The sequence below is a fragment of the Lacerta agilis genome, chromosome 6, assembly GCF_009819535.1.
Source record: "Lacerta agilis isolate rLacAgi1 chromosome 6, rLacAgi1.pri, whole genome shotgun sequence".
NCBI classification, from domain to species: domain Eukaryota; kingdom Metazoa; phylum Chordata; class Lepidosauria; order Squamata; family Lacertidae; genus Lacerta; species Lacerta agilis.
Genome location: NC_046317.1, coordinates 68,977,505 through 68,998,717, shown reverse-complemented (window position 1 = coordinate 68,998,717; position 21,213 = coordinate 68,977,505). Strand labels below are relative to the sequence as shown.

At 44.8% G+C, this 21,213-nt stretch overlaps 1 protein-coding gene across 12 annotated transcripts in view; it reads left to right on the top strand.

Annotated features, from left to right (window-relative positions):
• EPB41L1 (erythrocyte membrane protein band 4.1 like 1) overlaps positions 1-21,213 on the top strand; it is a 168,656-nt gene that overhangs the window by 128,107 nt on the left and 19,336 nt on the right. For 9 of the 12 annotated variants that reach the window (XM_033153337.1, XM_033153331.1, XM_033153338.1 and 6 more), the window contains 11 exons: positions 939-1,043; positions 1,144-1,186; positions 2,551-2,626; positions 4,067-4,285; positions 4,486-4,573; positions 6,354-6,506; positions 7,564-7,661; positions 12,916-13,091; positions 17,041-17,189; positions 17,841-17,876; positions 20,504-20,695. In XM_033153337.1, coding sequence (XP_033009228.1) covers positions 939-1,043; positions 1,144-1,186; positions 2,551-2,626; positions 4,067-4,285; positions 4,486-4,573; positions 6,354-6,506; positions 7,564-7,661; positions 12,916-13,091; positions 17,041-17,189; positions 17,841-17,876; positions 20,504-20,695 — 1,335 coding nt within the window. The remainder of the gene's footprint in view (positions 1-938; positions 1,044-1,143; positions 1,187-2,550; positions 2,627-4,066; positions 4,286-4,485; positions 4,574-6,353; positions 6,507-7,563; positions 7,662-12,915; positions 13,092-17,040; positions 17,190-17,840; positions 17,877-20,503; positions 20,696-21,213) is intronic. The other 3 variants (XM_033153336.1, XM_033153342.1, XM_033153334.1) reach the window with 2 other exon arrangements.

Below are 21,213 nucleotides of genomic sequence, written 5' to 3'. Positions count from 1 at the left end.
TTTACTCGGGCAGAGGTCATTGTTAACTGCTTCCTACCCCAAACTTTATTCCACTCTGAGTCTTCGATCTTCTGGATGTCTTGTTCCCAAATTTTCCTCAAAACTTGCAACTCTCCAATATGTTTTCCCAATAACGTTTGCTATACCGGGACCTTTATGTCCACTTGTTGCAGCTGTTTGAATGTTGCAAACCCCATAGCGACTCTTTTCAACTTGATAAGAAGTTACCTTGGCGTATTATTATCCGCCACCCCTCCCAGTTGTAAGGGCTAGAAAATAACAGTAATTTGCTCTTACAACTACATGTGCTGCCTTTTTCCATTTGTGCAGTTGCCATGTTGTTGCGTGGGTCTTTCCCTTGGTCAGGAAGTATATTTTGTTGTTTTCTTTCATTTTTCTAACCTAGGGAAAATGCTACATCTAACTACTTACCTGTAACAAATGTTGCATACTCACTCACCCACACCCATGCACACACACCAGTGAGTAAATGGCCCCTTTCAGTTCAGTGTGACTTACTCCCTAGTAACTGTGTTTAGGGTTGCAGCTTAAATATAATTCTGGCCTTCCTTAAGTCATTCCCTTGCATCAATGGTGGGGTGGTGAGCTTGTTGGCCTCCAGTTTTTGGATTCCAACTCCCTTCAGCCCTAGCCAGCATGGCCGATGATCAAGGATCATGGGAGTTGTAGTCCAACAGCACCCGATGATGCCTAACATTCTACCCTGCCGCTCATATTTTTGTGGGTTTAGCAGCATCTACAGGATCAGAAAGTGCTTCTTACATGCCCATGAAGAAGGAATTATTGTGTTTGACTGCATGTACAAGGAAAGAAGCTACAATTTTGCTTCTTTTCTACCTAGCAGGCATTGGAAAGAAGACAATAGCTTCTAGATGTACTCATAGTTTTTACTTTTTCTATATTTATTTGTCTTGCAGAAACATGCCCGGGGGCAGGTGCTCTTTGACCTAGTCTGTGAGCACCTCAACCTCCTGGAGAAGGATTATTTTGGACTTACGTTCTGTGACTCAGATAGTCAGAAGGTACGTTTTGGGTGGCCCTGATAGAGGCCTATGCTATGTCTATTCAAGAAGCTGTAATTAAATATGACTTCCTCTTATGGGCTCTTTCTTTCCATTTCAGAACTGGTTGGATCCCTCCAAGGAAATAAAGAAACAGATTCGCAGTGAGTAACGTAGCGGAAAACCTGTGTACTCAAAGGCTTCCCGTGTTTTCTAACTGGGCCTCTATGGTAACCTCCTTGCATAGATGGGCAGGAATTTTCCCCTTGTCCATAAGATGCATTTGTAAGCAACTCGATTGTTGTCTTCAAAATATCTTCCAAGCATGAAAAGGAACTGACTAGGGAAGAATAGAGGCTTGAGAGAGAACAAGACCTTAAGGATCTAACATTCTCCAGTATTCCAGTTGCCACTGACACCTGTATGAAGTGTTATACTATGCCTAGAGTATTGTGTGCCTGTACCAATACAGTAATACCGTGTTGCATTAGGTTCATGTTGCGTCTTTTCTGCTTGTGAATGTGGCAAACCCGGAAGTGTATACTTACGGGTTTCGCCGCACGCGCAGAAGCATTCTGTGCGCTTTGCACATGCGCAGAAGCACTCTATCACGCTCCGTGCTTGCGCAGAAGCACCGCTCTAGTTGCAAACTTTTTGGGGTGCGAACGGCACCCCAGAACGGATCGTGTCCGCAACTATAGGTACCACTGTAGTATTGTTACCAACCATTACACCCTCTTTTTGTCACTCTTTGCAGAGTGGAAATAATAGTAACTTCAAACTATGATTGCAAGAAAGGAGTGCAGTGAAGAACCTCATGGTTGTATAAAACACATTATATGATAGAGCACCAAGCAGTGGGGGACATTCACTTTTGCAACTGAGCAGCCTTCTACAACCTGGTTCCTTTTGGACTGCAACTCCCACCAGCCCCAGCCATCATGGCTGAGGTAAAGCAAGCGGCACACTCTGCCCTGATGTAGAAAGGCAGGAAAGCGTGGTGATTGGACATAGGCCATTGGTCATATCGGCTCCTGTGCTCCTTTCATTTTACGGGGAGGAGAAAGCCCTCCGTTGGGAGTTGGCTCCTTGAATAGCAAGATATCGGGCAGGCTTGCTGCACAAGCGGTTTGCACGGATACCGCAGGAGGTCTTTCCCAAACAGCAGGTCCTCTGGGAGACAGGAGCCTGTTTCCATGGCAACAGCAAGTTGTAGCCTCTCTTGTGTGGCGAAGGCTGTTCTGCTGGGTCGCAGGTCTTAGCAGGCAAGCGCACCCTGCCATGTGCCTCAGCCATGTACATCCAGTCAAGCAGAGATCCCTGCTGATTCTGAGGAGTTTGTCTTTTTTGAGGCACATTAATAGTTTCCTTGCATAGCAGGCGGGAGGCAGTGCAAGGCGGTCGGAGTCATGGAAGCAGCAGTTGGAGATGAGTGCACGTGTGAGAGACAAAGGAAAGGAAAGGATACCTCAGCTGGGTATGTCTACTCCATCATATTTCCCCCTTTCTCCATCTCTCCTTTACCTAGGTGGCCCCTGGAACTTTGCCTTCACCGTCAAGTTTTACCCACCAGACCCTGCCCAGCTCACAGAGGACATCACGAGGTGAGTCAAAGCTACATATTCCCCTCTTAAGCAATGGAATGTGTTGAGCTGAACAACACCCCCCCCCAAAGCCTCAACTACCCACCGCTGCCACTCATTTTGACATCAAGCTGACTTCCGCTGGTGACGACTGAGAGAGGTAGTAGTAGTAGTAGTAGTAGTAGTAGTAGTAATAATAATAATAATAATAATAATAATAATAATAATAATAAATTTATACCCCCACCCATCTGGCTGGGTTTCCCCAGCCACTCAGGGCGGCTCCCAACAGAATATTAAAAGCACAATAAACCACCAAACATTAAAAACTTTCCTAAACAGGGCTGCCTTCAGATGTCTTCTAAAAGTCAGATAGTTGTTTATTTCCTTGACATCTGACGGGAGCATGTTCTACAGGGTGGGTGCCACTACCGAGAAGGCCCTCTGCCTGGTTCCTTTTAGCTTCACTTCTCGCAGTGAGGGAACTCCCAGAAGGCCCTCAGAGCTGGACCTGAATGGTAGGGGTGGAGACGCTCCTTCAGGTATACTGGGCTGAGGCCATTTAGGGCTTTAAAGGCCCTAGGATTTGCCTCCAAAATCAAAGCAATAGAATAGCACGGCTGTTCCTCAGCTTCCGTCCCCACTGCTTATACTGGCCACTGGGAGGATGCAAACTATTATCTTCTTCCGGAAGGAAGGAATTGATTTTAGGCAGCCTTACACAAGCTGGTGCCCTCTAGATGTTTTGGACTACTAATAAACTGGATGTTCATCAAGCTGTGTCTGGCTTGGTGGGCCAGATACCACTTTTGCACCTAGAGATTTTCCAGGTATTAGATGTCTTCAGATTAAAAATCATGACTGCAATCCCAGACAGATCATGAGGTCTGAAAATCCTCTAGTGCAGGGGCAGCTAACTTAAGGTTACCAGACAACCCTGTTTCCCGGGGACAGTCCCCAGATTTACAAATCAGTCCCCTGACAAAATCCTATCATTCCTACTGAAGTTGAAAATAATAATAATAATAATAATAATAATAATAATAATAATAATAATAATAATTTATACCCCGCCCATCTGGCTGGGCCTCCCCAGCCACTCTGGGTGGCTTCCAACACAATACTAAAACACAATAATTCATCAGATATTAAAAGCTTCCCTAAACAGGGCTGCCTTAAAAATCTGGTAACCTTAAGCTAACTCTCAGCATTCCTCACTGCTGCCAATGTTGGCAGGGGGCCGATGGGAGTTTCAGCTCAGTGATACCTTCAGGTTAGTCACCCCTTCCCCAATGGGCCATTGTATGGCGGGCTGCGTTTGGTTTGGTGACTAACAAATGGTTTGCTGTATTAAGAAGTAAACATGGCCCACCCCTTATTAAATGACTGCAAGGAAGTTCCTGATTTCTTGTTTGCTTTTCTCATGGCTTTCCCAACTGCTTGACCCCCTCCCCACCCTAGATACTACCTGTGCCTGCAGCTCCGATCAGACATCATCAGTGGGCGCCTCCCATGTTCCTTCGTTACGCATGCATTACTGGGCTCCTATGCTGTACAAGCTGAACTGGGAGATTATGACGTCGAGGAGCACGTGGGAAATTACGTTGGTGAGCTTCGTTTTGCTCCGAACCAAACTAGGGAGCTGGAAGAGCGTATCATGGAGCTGCATAAGACTTACCGGTGAGTATGTTTCTGTCCTTCTGTACTGAGAACAAGCAAGACCCGGGAAATGGGTTCTCTGACAGTGGTTTGGGAGCTGTGCAACCTATCTCTTTCTGCCCCTGTCTTGTAAAAGCCCAGTGAAGGAAATACCAGCATTTTGCCTAGCTGTCAGTAGCTGATGGTTTACACTTCTGCCGTTTCTCCCTTTCCTTTCAAAGGGGCATGACACCTGGAGAGGCAGAAATTCACTTCCTGGAGAATGCCAAGAAGCTTTCCATGTATGGAGTTGACCTGCATCATGCCAAGGTACGGCAGACCTGTAGTGTGTGAAGATGCCCTCAGAATGGGTTGGGTTGCATGCCCTGAAGAAATTGCCACATCATCTCTTCACCCCTGGCCAAACTCTGCACCAGCGCACAGGATGCATCAGTTTAGTGGTGCAAATTTTCCTAGGACTCATCTAATAATAAGATGAGGCACTGCCATCATTTTTTTTCCCCTATCAGAAAACATGACATCTTGGTGACGCAGATTGATACAAGCTGTCAAATGTTTAAGATCGGAGCTGTCTTTAAAAAAAAACAACACAGATAACTTTAAGGTACCATGTGGCCATATTGTGGGACCTTTTCTGTAACAAGTGGAAGGTGGAGACTTCATTCCATGAAAGCTGATTACTCCATAGTTTTTGCAGGTTGTGTGTGTGTGTTTTTTTAAAGGAAAAGCACAGGTGTGTGTGGGTGTATATATAGCCTCTTCAATGGTCATCTACCTGTAGTTTCCTACGTGTTTTATCCTTTCTCCTAACACAGTTTAAATTCCATCCAATTTTTCTGTTCTCCTGTCTCTGTTTCCTATATTTCTTACCTTCACAACTTTTCTCCCCTTCCATATCCATGCATGATCTGGCTGCTAGGACAGCAAGTTTTAGCCTCTCCGGCTAGGGCAGTTTCATGCTTTACAAGCAGCAACCCAATTTGATGCAGTGAAGTGAATCCCTTAAAAGCCAGAGCTAATTGAATGCAGCAAAATCTCACCTGCCTGCTCTCTAGCAGACTTCCTGGTGTGCTCAAAGAGGCGGAGGAGCCTCGAGAAGACGGAGGGCACTGAATTTTGGGCCACATATCTGATCCCTCTGATTACAACAGCTCTCTAAATCATGACCCACAACTCAGGGAGCCTGCTGGTTTCCTGGTAGCAAGCTGAACAGCACTCTGCTGTCCCCTAGCGTCAAAATTGTCTATGGGTTAGAGCACCTGGGAGGATGCTTCCAACACCCTCACCCACACCCCCCTTGTAATAAATAGATGTTGCAAGCAAATGCTGTTGGCAGGCTTGTGCTGCTGGCCAGGACTTTTCCCAAGATCAGGAAGTTCATTTTATGAAATTAGTGCAATATCCTCCCCACAAGAATCCCCTAATGGGGAATACACCTTTAAACCTTGGCCGTGGTGCCTCAGTCACCACAGTCCTTTTCACCAGTGAAGCATCCCCTGTTGTTGTGTCTTAAATAGGCAGGCAACTTTTGCCTGCTTGGGGAAAATTAGCTTGGGGAAAAGAAGTAGCCACGCTATGCTGCAACCTGTTTTTGCAAGGATAGAGAATCACATACAGTGCCGTGCAGCTTAGTGTGCCTGCTTTCCTAAAGCAAAATTCCTGATGGTCTTTCCAAGAAGAACCATCCATGATGCTCCCCCTAGTAACACCCTTATCTCAGGCCTAAACTAGGAAGATCTCCTTTGTCTGGAGTTGGAACTGGAGGTGTGGCTCACCAGTAGAGACCACATTCCTAAAGTTGTGGCTGGTCAGATGATCTCTTTCTAGTTCTGAAATTGTTTCTATATGATTTAGATGGGGATGAAGGCAGGCAAGTGACCCACTTGGAATTTAGGTGGGTGGTGTGTTAACCTGCCCTTGCTCCTTCCCTGCTTTCACATCCTTGACCGGTTTAAAATAATACCTTGGCACTTACCAGCAGGGTTTGAGGAGTTGCTCTGAATGCCTGGCTTTGCACTGGTGGGTTTTCGTATGTGCTAATACCTCTCTTTCTGTCTGTCTCTTGTTTTCTGCTTTGGCTCTTGTGCAGGATTCAGAAGGCATTGACATCATGCTAGGTGTTTGTGCCAACGGCCTTCTCATTTATAGGGACAGGCTGAGAATAAACCGTTTTGCCTGGCCCAAGATCCTCAAGATTTCATACAAGAGGAGTAATTTCTACATCAAAATTCGACCTGGTGAGGTAAGTGTCCAAAGTGTCCCCTGTCCAAAAGAAAGAAAAAAGTTCATTCTTTAGCAGACAGTCAATTCCTGGCGAGAAGCTGAACATTAGAAACACCAGTTTCCTCATCTGGGTAATGAGTGTTCAGCAGGTCCATAGATTTGTCATTGACAAAATGGCCAACAATTACTTATGGTTGCCATTGATTTGTCCCCTCTCTTGAGTCCTCTAGCAAAGAAAGGATATATATTTCACTTTGAAACGAACTTTGGAGAAGCAGGAGAATGAGAAGGATGCTCACCATTTCTGTTTTATTTGAAGCCCAGTGCCAGATGGGAAGATTCTGTCTCTCAGTTTCTTTGCTCACATTTGCCTGAACATGTGAACACATGTGGATGGGAAGCAGGGTTGGCCATGCAAACTGTGCCCCAGAGACCATCTCCACATGCACTCTATGTCTTCAGTCTTGGCCCATGTTGAATAGGAAAGGTCTGCTGGGCTTTTTGCACACATGCCCTTGGAATGTTGTTAGAAGATCTTGTGCAATCAGGGACCTTTCTCCATCTCTCATGCCTGGCACAGTGAAAAACTCCAACCACCCATCCTTTGAGTTTTCTGCAGTTCGGAGAGAACTCAGAGAAAGGGAAGGGATCTTTATGCTGGGTGTCCATGGCAGGAGCAACCGGGGGTGGGGTGGGAAGGGCAATCACACTCACAACTGAGTTTGTGGATTCTGGAGTTGGAAAGATCTGTTTTAAGAACATAAGAAAAGTCCTCTTGGATCAGACCAAAGGCCCAGCATCCTGTTCTTAGAGTTGCCAAAATACACCAAGAACCACATGTTCAAAAACTGAACCCAAACCACCAGCCTCACTGGAGCAGAAGCTGACGGTTGATGTCACTTGACCCTGGTGGGAAAACAGGAGACTGACTGTTCAACTGGAGCAGACCTTGATTTCATCTTGGCTGGCACCTACCTTCCTCCCTCCCTCTCTGTCCATCATTTCCTCAGGGGAGTTGGTAAGGGCTGACTTGATTCTTGGTCATAATGTCTGTTCTTTGTCCCCTGCAATTTCAGTATGAGCAGTTTGAGAGTACTATTGGCTTCAAGCTGCCCAACCACCGCTCAGCCAAGAGACTCTGGAAAGTTTGCATTGAGCACCACACATTCTTCAGGTAAGACGGGGGAGGGGGATCGTGAAGGCTTTGTCCTCTATAAGGAGGTGCTACAGATAAGATTAAAAGGTTTAGGGGTCCTTTCTTGCTCAGTTTAGCCTGTTTCACGGGGTTGTTGTGAAAATAAATTCAGATCAAGATATATTGCCACCCACCTGGAAATCTAAATATGTTTTTGAGCAGGAAGCAACCTGTAGAACAGAGTCCGTGCCAGATATGATCTTTACTGTGGAGTGGTAATTTGAGGATTCCCAGATATGAGTCTCTGGGGTCTCTTAAAAAAACCCAACAACAAACCTCATCCTTGCAGCTTACAGCATGGTTGGTGTTGCCTTATTACCTGACAGAGGGAACAGTGATCTTGTTTCCAGCTGTAGAATATGAAGCATACTGGTAGCTGAGACAGTTTACAGGGTAGGGCAAGATAGAGGGAGAAATAAGCTTTGTGTGTTCTGTGTTCTGTAAGACTTCAACTAGGTTTAGAATTCTATTGAAGGCAAAAAAATATTTTACTGACTTGGTGTTGCTAGTTCCCAGATTATGGTTCCACACCTCTGTGTTTGCATGCATTTTTATTCTAGCCCCAGCTATGAATCAAGAAGGGAGAGGTCATGAATTTTACCTGTCCAATGAGACGCTGTTCATTTGTATCTTTTCAGTAAATATTCAAAGAGCCAATTCATATGTCATGTTCTGCTGCTGATAGGAGCTTTTAACAGCTCATAGGAGCGCATTGTGCTTCATTTGCGTGCGAAGAAGAGATGCATGCAGTATCTCCGGCCATAAATTCCCACTCACGGGAAGGGGTTTCATGTGCTGCTTGTGGAAATTGATCTATGGCATGGTTTGCATTCCTTTCTCCAATATTAACGCAGCTCAGATAAGTAGATCACTACAATCTGAGCTGTTGAATGTGCTCATCATGGGCAGAATTGGGTATCTGGTGCTCAATTCAGCATCTTGATAATCTCAACACCCACGGTTAAAGGGAGACTTTCAGAGTTCTGCTCAGTAGGATGATCTGGGAAATGAGTAAGCTGTGCCAGGCATGGGCCAACCAGAATATTTAGTAGGCAGGAGTGTGTTTCGGGGCCCTGACAGTTGCTTGTTCTGCCTTATAGTTGGCAAAAGAAAATGTGTGCGGATCTGCCTTTACTGGTTGAGACTAACAGAATTGGTTATGACTCTGTAAGCTACTGTTTCTTAGGCAGCTGTCCATACACATCCTTTACTCCATCTCCAATGGATGGGACATTTGCCAGGGGCATTTGAGCTCTATTAAAGGAGCAAAGGCTTTGAGGCAACCTTTCCCTGCCCCTGGCCACACACTTTGCAGGTTTTCTACTTTTCTGCCTCTGAAACATTTCCTATCTTGACAGACCAATGTTTTATACATCAAGACATAGTCCCAGATCGTTTACCCTGTACATTTCCTGTGACATCCTTTCCCCCTTTAACATTCACTGCAGAGCAGTTGGCAGAACATCCCTGGATGCATTTAGAAGGTTTGTTTGTTCAGATGAAAACAAAAAACAAGTAGGGCTGACTATCGGTTTCTTTGTCACATTGTGTGGCTTCCAGCTGTCTATTGCATACGGTGCTCCTCACAATCTTCTGAAATTGGGCACATCCACAAAGCCAAAACTTCCTCTTCTTTCAAGGTGGGGTGGGAGAGCACATGAGAAAGAGCACGAGAGAGCTTTAGGGGATAAACCGTCCGTGCATCTAGCTGATAACAAAGCAATACAGGGAAGTGACACTGTGTCAGAATTCAGCTTACGCTAGGATTTGGCAAAGATGCAAGTGCAGGGCTTCAGTCTGCAGCTGGCAAGAGCCATTAATCCAAGCCACAATCAAGAGGCAGAGTCATAAAGTCAACTAGAATCAATAAGACCATTGGGCAAAACTCAAGACAGGAGAAATGATAAGGTATCAGGAGTGTGACTGGGGAAAAACCTTGAGCATTAGTGAAGAGCAGTCTAATAACATCCCGACTTGAGACGTTTCCAGTCTTATGAAATGGGCTCTATTGGAGGGGAATTTAAGTGAACCCAGTTGGGTGTGCCTTACAGGCCTCGAATACGATAGGTTTCTTTCTCCTCTTCCAGGCAAGGGCTGGGGCAAGTGGACAAAAGTTTGAAGTGGAGAACCATCACACACACAAAACACACACTTAAGTTTTTCCTGTGTTTGCAGAGCAGGGGTAGGCTTGTTCTTTTCTTCCTGGTTCAGCCCAACTGCATTGCACGCACTGATGTTGTTTCTGTATCCCCGCCTCTGCTGCACATGGGCCTGCCATAGTCACAGTCATAGAACCGAGGTGGAAGGGATCCAACGGTCATCAAGTCCAACCTCCTGCAGTGCAGGATGGTTTTAAAGTTTTTTAAACTAATTCCCTCCCAATAAATAAATATTCATTGAGGGCTTCCTACCAATCCTATATTTACACTAATAGAAAAACAGATGTTTGGAAGCAGATGTTGTCATAATAACATAGCCTACTAACTGGATATATTTACCGCAGTGTAAGTACATCTTTCCCCAAAGAGCTGCGTCACCAGATGGTTGCACACCAAACCAACAAATGTTCCAGCATAAGACCTGTGTGTAGTTCTGGCCTTTGCTCCTTTGCCTGCTTAGTTATGACTTTGCTCCCCCTACCCTGCCTCTGGCACTCCAGCCATTAACATCCCAGGGAAGTCCTCAGGGAACACATGGAAGAGAGAGTTGGCTCGGAAGCTCTTCTTTGTCACGGGTTAACTTTCTACAGATTGCACTGATTTAGTTAATCCTACATGATGGGGAACATCTTAGGCATTGGCAGGTAGAACGTTCTAAAAAATTAGTTAAGGTTAGAAAAACCAGGTGCCCCAGAGAGCTGCATGTAGTGCTCTTCAGCTGGCTCATTCACCAAAGCAGAAGAATTGTGACATTCAAGTAGGCTAGAAATGTGATAATGGATGATTTGATTCACTTGCCATATACATAACCATTTTATATAAAAAAGCCAGTGTGGTGCTGGATTGAGTGCTGGGCTTGGATCGAAAGTTCCAAGAAGAAGAAGAAGAAGAAGAAGAAGAAGAAGAAGAAGAAGAAGAAGAAGAAGAAGAAGAAGAATTTATACTCCGCCCATCTGGCTGGGTTTCCCCAGCCACTTTGGGCAGCTCCCAAAAGATTAAAAATTGAATAAAACATCAAACATTAAAAACTTCCCTAAACAGGGCTGCCTTCAGATGTCTTCTAAAAGTCAGATAGTTGTTTATTTTCTTGACATCTGATGGGAGGGTGTTCCACAGGGTGGGCGCCACTACCGAGAAGGCCCTCTGCCTGGTTCCCTGTAACCTCAATTCTTGCAGTGAGGAAACCTCCAGAAGACCCTTGGAGGAGGACCTCAATGCCCAGGCTGAACGATGGGGATGGAGACACTCCTTCAGTTATACAGAGCTGTGGCTGTTTAGGGCTTAAAAGGCACCAACACTATGAATTGTGCTTGGAAACGTACTGGAAGCCAAAGTAGGTCTTTCAGGACCAGTGTTATATGGTCTCGGCAGCCACTCCTAGTCACCAGTCTATCTGCCTCATTCTGGATTAGTTGTAGTTTCTGGGTCACCTTCACAGGTAGCCCCACATAGAAGTACCTGGTTACCAAGCTCTCTGATTTGCAGAGGTTGGATGACCAACTATCACGGATGCTTTAACTGAGTTTTCTGCGTTGGAGGGGGTTGGATTGGATGACCCTTGGGGTACCTTCCAGCTCTACAATTCTATGGTTGACCTTCAGACCAGTTAACAACACCCAGCCCAACCTACCTCACAGGGTTGTTGTGGGGAGGAAATGGGATATTCCTCAGTATTGTGAACTCCTTCAAGGGGGGTGAGATTCAGATGCAATTACTAAAGGAAACAGCATATTAAAATAAGACCTGTATGTTTGGCCTGCTACAGGCACATTTTGCAGGAATATGCTAGCATTTCTTCAAAAATGTAGTTGCTGTGCTTGCCATATGTTCTTTTTCAATAGGCATTCTTTATTGTTTTTTAATGTTACTTTCCCCATAAACACATTTGCATGCATATCAAGGGTGATCCCGTTGCAGGGTGATGGAGATGCCCAACATTTGTGTTTTGTAGTGCCATGAAAAGGTTGCAAATCCAAACAACTTTTTATGTATAGTTGTGTGTGTGTGTGTGTGTGTGTGTCAGCAAGTGAACATTGCAAACAATTTCTGTGGGGTGGAAGGTACAAGACATGATTCGGGCGGGCAAGCACATAGTTTCAAATGAGTAGTGGAGATCTAGGAAACTGAGATAGCAAAGCTGCCTTGCCTTGAGACATAAGAGTCATTCTACACTTTACACAGAAGGACGTGTCAATCTAATGGGGTAGAATTCTGGACTGTAGCAGTTCCAACGGCAGGAGAGGAGACTCATAAAACTTGCACATCCAAGAGAAACGTTTCATGTTGCATACTCTCGAACATGTTGGTTTATTATAAAATAGGGAGCCTTTGACATGCAGGGACATTAAATAAATGCAACCTTTCCCTGTATTGTGGAGCACAGTCCAGAAATCTATCACTTGACTCTGCTTAATGTGCAGAATAAATCAAACTGTTTAGCAAGGCAGCACAGAACACAGATACATCAAAGTTTCAGACTGTCACAGTCAAGGGACCTTCAGATCAATCTCACTTGCTGCATCACCAGGGCAAGTAAAATGTTCTTTCTTCAAAATTAGGGCATCAAAGTCCGATTAAACTGTGGTTTGAAGGAGCACATAACTACATTAATAACTTGCAGAAGGTTGTTCTGGCAAGTAAGAATCACTGTTTATTGATGAATGGTAATCTGTTGACTGGATGAGAACCTTGAAATTTTTTGGTGGTGTGTGCATGCATGATGTCTGCACACGAAGCCACAAATTTCATCTACTGGTGGTACTTGTCCTGGAAGGAGTGATTAAGAAACAATTACTTGACATTAGATTTCCATGCTCAGAATCCTGTATGACAGACAGTGCAACTCACAACCTTGAGGTTGATTGTAAGCTACCTCTAGCTAAACATATTTGATCAAATTTATATTTATTGAATTTGTATACCTCGCTTTATCCAAAGATCTCTGCAAACTTTGAGATGTCGCCACTGCTGCCTGCTTTCCCTTTGTATCAGAGCTGGTACTTTGCATCCTATTGCTGAGCGGGCTACTAGTAATCCATTATAATGTTTTCCTTTCTCCTCCTCCCCTTCTGCAGGTTAGTGTCTCCGGAGCCTCCCCCAAAGGGCTTCCTTGTCATGGGCTCTAAGTTCCGCTACAGTGGGCGAACACAGGCTCAAACGCGACAGGCCAGCGCCCTGATCGATCGTCCTGCCCCCTACTTTGAGCGCTCCTCCAGCAAACGGTACACCATGTCTCGCAGCCTCGATGGAGGTACGCCCCAAATTGGGGAGGGGGAGGGAGATTGGTTCACTGGTGGGCATGGGAAGGCTAATGTTGAAAGGATGGGGCCATCAACTGGGGTGATGGGTGGTTGTGGGCTAGCAGAGCAAGTTTATTACTCCTTGCTGTTGGGCTCAAGAGCAGTTATTTCCAACAATGGTTCATAGGAGTCCCTTGGGTGGGTTGCCAGGCTTCCCAAAGTGGGGCAAGGATTTTGGCTCCCATGGAGGAGATTATGCTTATCAGTGGCACCCAAACAAGAAGAGAAGTATTGGTGGCCCATGGTCTGGGTACCATTGCTTTTAAGGAAAAAATTCTTTCAAATGTGCAAAAAGCTGCTTGTTATAGCAGAAAAAATACTCATATGTAGATACAGATGCACACACACGCACAATGGCGTGACTCATAGGACTGTATCACGTTATCAACTTAAGAAGGTAGGTAAAGGGAGCGGGTGGCTCTGTGGTCTAAACCACCTAGCTCATTTGTTCTGGGGTGGGGGCTGAAATTTCCTACTTTAGGACTTGTTTAACATAGGGACTCAGCAATGAAGAATCAGATGAAAAAGCAGATGATTCCATTAGCCCTTTCAGCTTACCTGAGCTGCCGCCTGCAACTTCTGGACACAAGATATCGTGGGTTTTTCCCGTGAATGCCGGAGAGGTTTTTCTTCCTGTGTTGTTAGAAATATTATGTTCCCCAAGGCAACTCAGCTTCTATTCTTGAAGAAACAAGGGAAGCAGAGAGCAGATGTGAAAAACTGCCCTAGAAAGGGGATTCTGTGCCTTAGAGGATGAGGAACTACAACAATGGAGTGGTCTTGTTCACCATGTTTCTGCCGTGTTGCATTGTCCCACTACACTATTGTAAACCTAGAAGCTACTAAAAAAAGTGGGTGTCAGGAGCTCCATTTAAGATTTTTTTTGGGGGGGGTGGGGGTTGGTAGCAAGATTCTCAGCAAGATTTGAAGAACAGCTCTTGGATGTATTAAGATTAGAATGGGAAAAGCATTCAACTGCACTTACTGCACTTGCTCTCTATATATTTTGTAGTAAGTATAGCAAAGCGATCAACATTGGTTAAGCAGTTGCCCCATTAATTTTAAGCAAAGGGGTTAGCAATGCATTCTTACTTCATGGGGCTAATATATAATAAGTCACAATGTAGAAACGGTGAGCTGACCAGAGATAGATGCATTCCTGAGGAATAGATCCACAGTATGGGAAAGCAGGTGATATACCTCCTCCTCTGCCTTCCATATAGAGCACCCTCTGTTCTTAATTGCTTTATTAGTTTTTTAAAAAAGAAAAAAACATCAACAAACGAAAAACCAAAGGATATACAAATTGCAAAGAGTAAATAAATTTCTTATAACTTCCATTTTCAAACTACAAGAAAGAAGATTCCACGTAAACATTAGGAAGAACTTCCTGACAGTGAGAGCTGTTTGACAGTGGAATTTGCTACCAAGGAGTGTGGTGGAGTCTCCTTCTTTGGAGGTCTTTAAGCGGAGGCTTGACAGCCATCTGTCAGGAATGCTTTGATGGTGTTTTCTGCTTGGCAGGGGGTTGGACTGGATGGCCCTTGTGGTCTCTTCCAACTCTATGATTCTATGACTTCCAGTCACACCTTCGAGGGTCCCAGGTTTCTTTTATGTAACACACTTTTCGTTAGCATTCCAATCTTTCCCCATATCTCTATTTTTATAAGATGTTCTATGTTTCTACAGGGGCCATTCTAAGCCTGTCAGAGAATTCACATTTTTACAATGCTCTTTAAGATATTTTCTGTAAATATCCCACTCTCTAATAAGCATTTGGTCTAAGGGCCAGATTTAGGTTTGATGAGGCCCTAAGCTACTGAAGGTAATGGGGCCCTTTATATGTCCAGCTGTCCTTTGTCAATAACAAATTGTCACTGTTTTTTGTGTTGAATATATGCTATATGGTAATTTATGGCCCTAATAGGTTTCTAAAGCCATTTGCACATAACAAAATATGTATTTTATCAGAGTAGTTGTTGAACTGAAATACAATTAAGAAGTACCAGTATATTAATAGTGAAATAATTATTAAGCTCTAACTTAAAATGATTTTTTATTCATAACAAACTTAATAATGCAAACACATTGGCATTTGGTGATGACAAAAGTTCCTTTTGAAACACAATTTTCAAAGACTCACAATCTAGTCTCTAGAAACTTGCTATAACATAGAATTAATAATAGCAAACCCGTGATATTTTAGGGAGCAGGCTAGCAGGCGGGGCCCATTACTTACATCATAGGAGCCTACACAACACAAAACACCATTGCTGTATGTAGGTTTTATTTTATTGGTTTTTTATCTTATATTTTGGAAATGTACATCCAGGGGTTTTTTTTTCCTTTAAATTTTTGTGGGGCCCTAAGCTATAGCTTGTTTAGCTTATACGTAAATCCAGCACTGCTTGGTCTGCATTATCTCTAATTCTTCCTGTCATCTTTGCTAATTCTGTAAATTCTAATAATTTTGTCTGCCAATCCACTTTGGTCGGGATGGAATCTCCTTTCCAATTTTTGGCTACTAAAATTATTGCTGCCACAGTTGCATATAGGAAGATCTTCCTCATATTTTTGGGAATGTACATACCTATTATACGCAGTAGAAAGACTTTGGGGGTTTTCCCCCAAAGAGATTTTAAACATCTTTTTGAGCTCATTATATATTATGTCCCCAAATTCCCTACAATTCCACCACATGTGTATCATCGCACCCTCTGCCTCTCTACATCTCCAACAAATGCTTGACCTGGTTCTGTACATTTTTGCCAACTTTGATGGTGTTAGATACCAATGGTAAAGTATTTTCATGAAGTTCTCTTCCAGGGTGTAACATGCCGTAAACTTTAGGTGGATAGTTCCTCTTTAGATGTAGCATAAAGTAAGCCACTTATTATACAGTGTGCTAAGCAAGAGGTGGTCAGCCCCAATGCAGATGAGCAGTGATATTCTTGGGTTGTCAAGGACTTGACCCAAGGAATCTCAGGAAAACAAAGATAAAAATAAGATTGGATCCCAGAACTGATTTTATGGCAGTGTGGGATCACGAACCTGTGGGGTGTCCCCAGTGGCGAACAGAGCCGCTTGGCTGCCTGGGGCAGCAAATGCAGAGGCACCCCCTGGGGGCGGGGTCTCGCTCCGCAGAGTGCATGCGCCCTGACACGTGCGTCCTGATGTTATGACACACGCATCAGGACGAATGGTGCATGTGCCGCAGAGTCGAGGGGCAGGCCAGCGAGTCGGTGTCATGCTTGTGGCTGGCGTGACGCCCCTCGCTTGCCCGCCCCTCAGCTCCACCCAGGGCCCAGCAGCAGGAAGGGAGAGCATACGCCAGCTGAGTGAGCAAGCTGAGCCCCGACGCACCGAGCGAGGTTTTTGCCAGGCGGCGGGGCTCAGCTTGCTCTCTCGGCTGGCGTGCACTCTCCCTTCCTGCTGCTGGGCCCTGGGCGAAGCCACGGAACCAAGCATGACGCCACCTCACTGGCCCGTCCCTCGCCTCCGCCCAGGGCCCAGCAGCAGGAAGGGAGAACTTTGCAAAGCAAGTACACGCCAAAAACAAACAAACAAAACATACAAAGGAAAGCACATGACGGCCAAGCAAGCAAGCAAGCCAGCCGCCACCGCGCACCGAGCGAGGTTTTTGGGCTTGGCTTGGGAGTCGCCGATCATGGGGGTGGGGTCCCGAGTGTCACCCCCTCCAGGGCAGAACACGGGGCAGCCCGCCCCCAACGCCCCACCCTTGGTCCGCCCCGGGTGTCTCCCACCAAGGGAAAGGGGAGTTTGGAACCTTTTTTAAACGTTGAGATTACATTGTTTCTAGTATTGAAATCTGCTCTTGCTTTTGGCTGGACTCAATGGGACAAAATAGGGCTCCTCCGTTTCTCTCTCTTTTCTGCACAGAATTCTCTCGCCCAGCTTCAGTCAGCGAGAATCACGATGGAGGAACAGAGTCAGACAGGAGAGACGAAGACAGCAGGTATGGAGGAAGAACGCGGTCCGAGACCGAGGATGAAGAGGTGACCACCCCAACAAAAATCAAGGAGCTAAAGGTACAAAATCTACATTGAGCCTTTGGGAGGTCTTCCCCTGAAGGGAGGTTTCTGCCCTATCTGCCCCCTGGCCCTTACTCTTTGAATTAAGGGGTGAATTAAGTGAGGAGCAAACTCCCTTCATCTCAATCTAGAATCGGGCTTTTCAAATCAAGCCGTTCCCCACCCCATGAATGGATGGAGCTTATAGGTCCTTTTCTATTTCTAGTGAGCCCTCCCAGCTACATACCCCTTTCACAAGGGTAGCTTTGCTTGGCACAGATAGTGGAAGCAAGGAAGGCTGGCTAACGGCAACAGCCGACATATTTTTAAACTTGAATTCTCAGGGATTTGGGGCTCAGCTCATAATATATGAAATGGGATTTAGTTCATTATTTAACAAATAATAATCTGCCCTTGTGCCCGAAAGATGTGATTTCCTCTGACCTTCTCCATTTCCCAAATTTTCATCAGTAGATTTTTATGGTTTCCTCACTTGCAGAGAAAAAGGCAGAGAAAAAAAGCCCTTTCCAATGCTGGCAACTCCATGCTGAAACCACACGGCATTACATTTCTTGGCTCCTGAGTTAAAACCTCAGTATAATGTGTGTTCTATGAGTTCCCTTGACTGACTCTGCTAGTTGCTTCCCTCCCCCTTCTTTTTGCTGGCAGCCGGAACAAGAAACCACCCCGAGGCACAAGCAGGAGGTATTCTCTTTCTGGAATGTCTTAACGCCTCATCAGTGCATCCTAGTGCTCATCCTTCTTTTAAACATGCAAACCACACTGATTGTGCCCCTGTTTACTGGGATACAAGATGCATTCAGGCTGGAAGCATCTTTTATTCCACAAGTAGCCCTCCTAGCAAGCAGTAGCCAGGTCACTTCAGCTACTTGCTTCCTAGGAAATCATCCATATTTTAATACCCAACTGACACTTTCCTGTGTTTTCTTAGTATCCCATTGTCTCTCTTTCCATTTTCCGGCCCTGATGTCCTCAGGTAGGAAATAGGTATTTCAGAGGCAGAAATAGTTATGACAAGAATGTACACCACGCAGTGGCAGGTCAGAAGATCTGCATCATTGAAGTTTGTGCAGGTTAGGGTAGAACTGAAACTGGAGCTTAGTCACCTTGCTAAGCTGCCAACCAGTAGAAAGCAATGTAACCACGTTGCCTTCGGTTTTTTCTTTGGATGATGAACTTGAGTGACATTTGATAGGTGAATTAAAAATAAGAGCAAAGCCCTATCCCAAGCCAGGCTGTTAAAGTATCTTGCACAGGCTGTGAAGAAGAGGGTTAAGGCTCTTTATTTCCACACAGCTTATTATATGCAGATTTCTCCTACTATGCAGAGTTGTTCCTCAACCTTTTCCCCTTTCAGAGAAGAACTATAGGGTTTCCATTCAAATTAGCCTGAATCCCATGATGATGGTTTTGGTTGATTTATTTTTAGCAGGCTTGAGTCAGGCTCCAGAATCAAAACTGGAAAGCAAACCACAGTCAGAATGAAATGCTGTCGCTGCATACTAATGTTGCCGTGCTAAATTTTTAGTTTCCCAAGACAGCCAAGGTGTATTAGCTACTGATTTCCTACCTGGCCGTCCATCCATCCACACATACACAGACACACAAATTCTCCAAGCACCTGATCTTCAGTGCCGGCTATTGTTCCCTTTCTGTTGTTTTACCATCCATTACTTCTGCATGCTCCATACTGCAACCCTTTTATGGTCCTTATTTACAACCTCACCGGTACATGAATGGGGCAAGGGGCAAACTGATTCAGAGATGCTCACACTTCCAGTTCTTAGTTTCTCAGCCTCTAGGGCAGTCATTCCCCAGATGTGTTCTTTAGCATGGCAGAAGAGGACTGCTAGACTGGCGCAGGATACCAATTAAAGGGTCCTTTTAATTGCCCACTCACAAAGGAGGCTGCATGACTAGCTATTCTTGCCTTGCCTCTTTAAAAACACAAGATGAGTCCTGCTGGATCAGGTCTAAGGACCTTTTGATCCACTATCCTGTTCTCACGGTGGCCAGACAGATGCCTATAGGAAGCCCCAAAGCACTCAGTCTCCACTGCAGGCAAAATACTTCTGCTGAATTTCAGCATTGGAGATGGTTTAATCATTCAGCCTCTCCTAGTTCATAGACAGCAGAATTACTCATCCTCAAAAGTTGCATCTCTTCAGCTGCAACTCTTTGCACACTTATCTGGGAGCAAGTGCCACTGAAATCATTGGGGCTTCCTTCCAAGTAGAAATGCATAGGATTGCACTGAATATAAATCACTGTTCTTTGCATGCTTCTTTGTAGTTGGGAGTGACACCCAGAACAGTGACTCAAAACAGAAGTACAAGAAGTGCACTCCCAGTTATTTTTAGTCTTAGACACTCAGAACAGAAAACTTTCAGTGTGACTCCAATTTTAATTCTGAAGAAAAATGTCCTTTGATTGTAAAAAGTTTGGGAAATGCTGCTCTGCTTTGAAGGGACTTGGACCTGATGGCTGGTTTTTGTGGCATCTCTGTGGAATCTGGAAATACAGGGAGGGGAGGCTTTCTTCAGAGCAGAATATCACAGGTAGGGAACAGGACCTAAATTCTTATTAGTGTTGGGCACACATATTTATGGTCTTCCTCTCTTTGAAACAGTTTGCACAATCCAACAGGGTGGAACTTCACTTAACCACAGTAAAAACTTTATAAAAGGGGATGACTTAGTCATATAATTCTGGCCCTGAACCCACTTGATTTTATACCAAACCTAGAGCCCTGTTTTCATCCTTTTTTACTATTTGAAATAGCCTATATCTGGCTCCTGGTTCAGATTTTAAGTCTTCAGCTTTTTCAGTTGCAGACTTGATGTTCCTGAGTGGAAATTACCATACAAGATTGGAAACACTGGACAGAAACAGATCTGTCTCTTGGCTCCTAAAGCTATTGACCCTAGAATGACTAACATTCCAATAAAATAAAATCTAGGCCTGTGGGAGTCAAGAAAGAGAATTCTGCTATAGATTACCATAAAGTTTACACAAAAAGGGTTGGAAAATGGATTCTCTTTGACCAGGGTGACTTTTCTTCAAAGAAAACAGGACAATGCTTGATTAAGTTCAGTGGCAGGGCCAGCCTTTTAGCCCTAACTGTCATCCTAAGCTGTGGTTTCATGAAAATTAAAGTCTCCATTGCAGTGGAGATTTCACTTTACAGAGGATACAGCCTCTGAGGTTCTAAAGTCAGTGAAGCTTCCACCTCGGAAAAGATCACTCGTCCCACTCATGTTCCTTCCTCTAATCCTCACCTCAGTAGTTACCTTCCCCTCTCCCTCCAAAAGTTTTTAGACAAACCGGAAGATGTTTTGCTAAAGCACCAGGCCAGCATCAATGAGTTGAAGAGGACACTGAAGGAACCTAACAGCAAACTCGTGCACAGGGACCGGGATAGGAGGCTGCCTTCCTCACCTGCCTCTTCCTCGCCCAAACATGAGGATGAGACACCAAGGGGAACCCCAGAGAAGGCCAACGAGGTTTGTTTTGCTCTAATTTTATAAAGGTTTTATCTGTTGCATATCAGTGATATGCAGCTGTTCTATGTGGCTTCGTACTTGATACTTTTATCTGCTCACAGCATAACAGAATCAGTCTGATCAGGGGCCATGTGGCATCCATCTCTACTGCATTTGAATTCTCCCCAGCCTTTATGGTTGGGACATGGATCGCCCACCACTATGTGGTTTGAGTGTTAGTGTGGTGTGCATTCTGCTTCTTGGTACTTTAAAACAGTGGTTTCTGGGCAAAGGTACAAGCAAATGGAGGCTGAAAGTGGTAGGACCAAATTGATGGAGGCAGCCGGGTTTGTCATTATACGTCTGTCCTGTTTGCACATAAGGTGGGGTGGAGGTCTTGCTTCTACATCAAAACAGGGGCATAGATGAGGAGAACTGAGTCCTTCCCCACTTACTTCTCCACACTCCATTGCTCAGAACAATTTTGCTCACAACTCAGCTCCAATAAAAGGAATGAAAAGCAGCCTAGGAACAAAGGT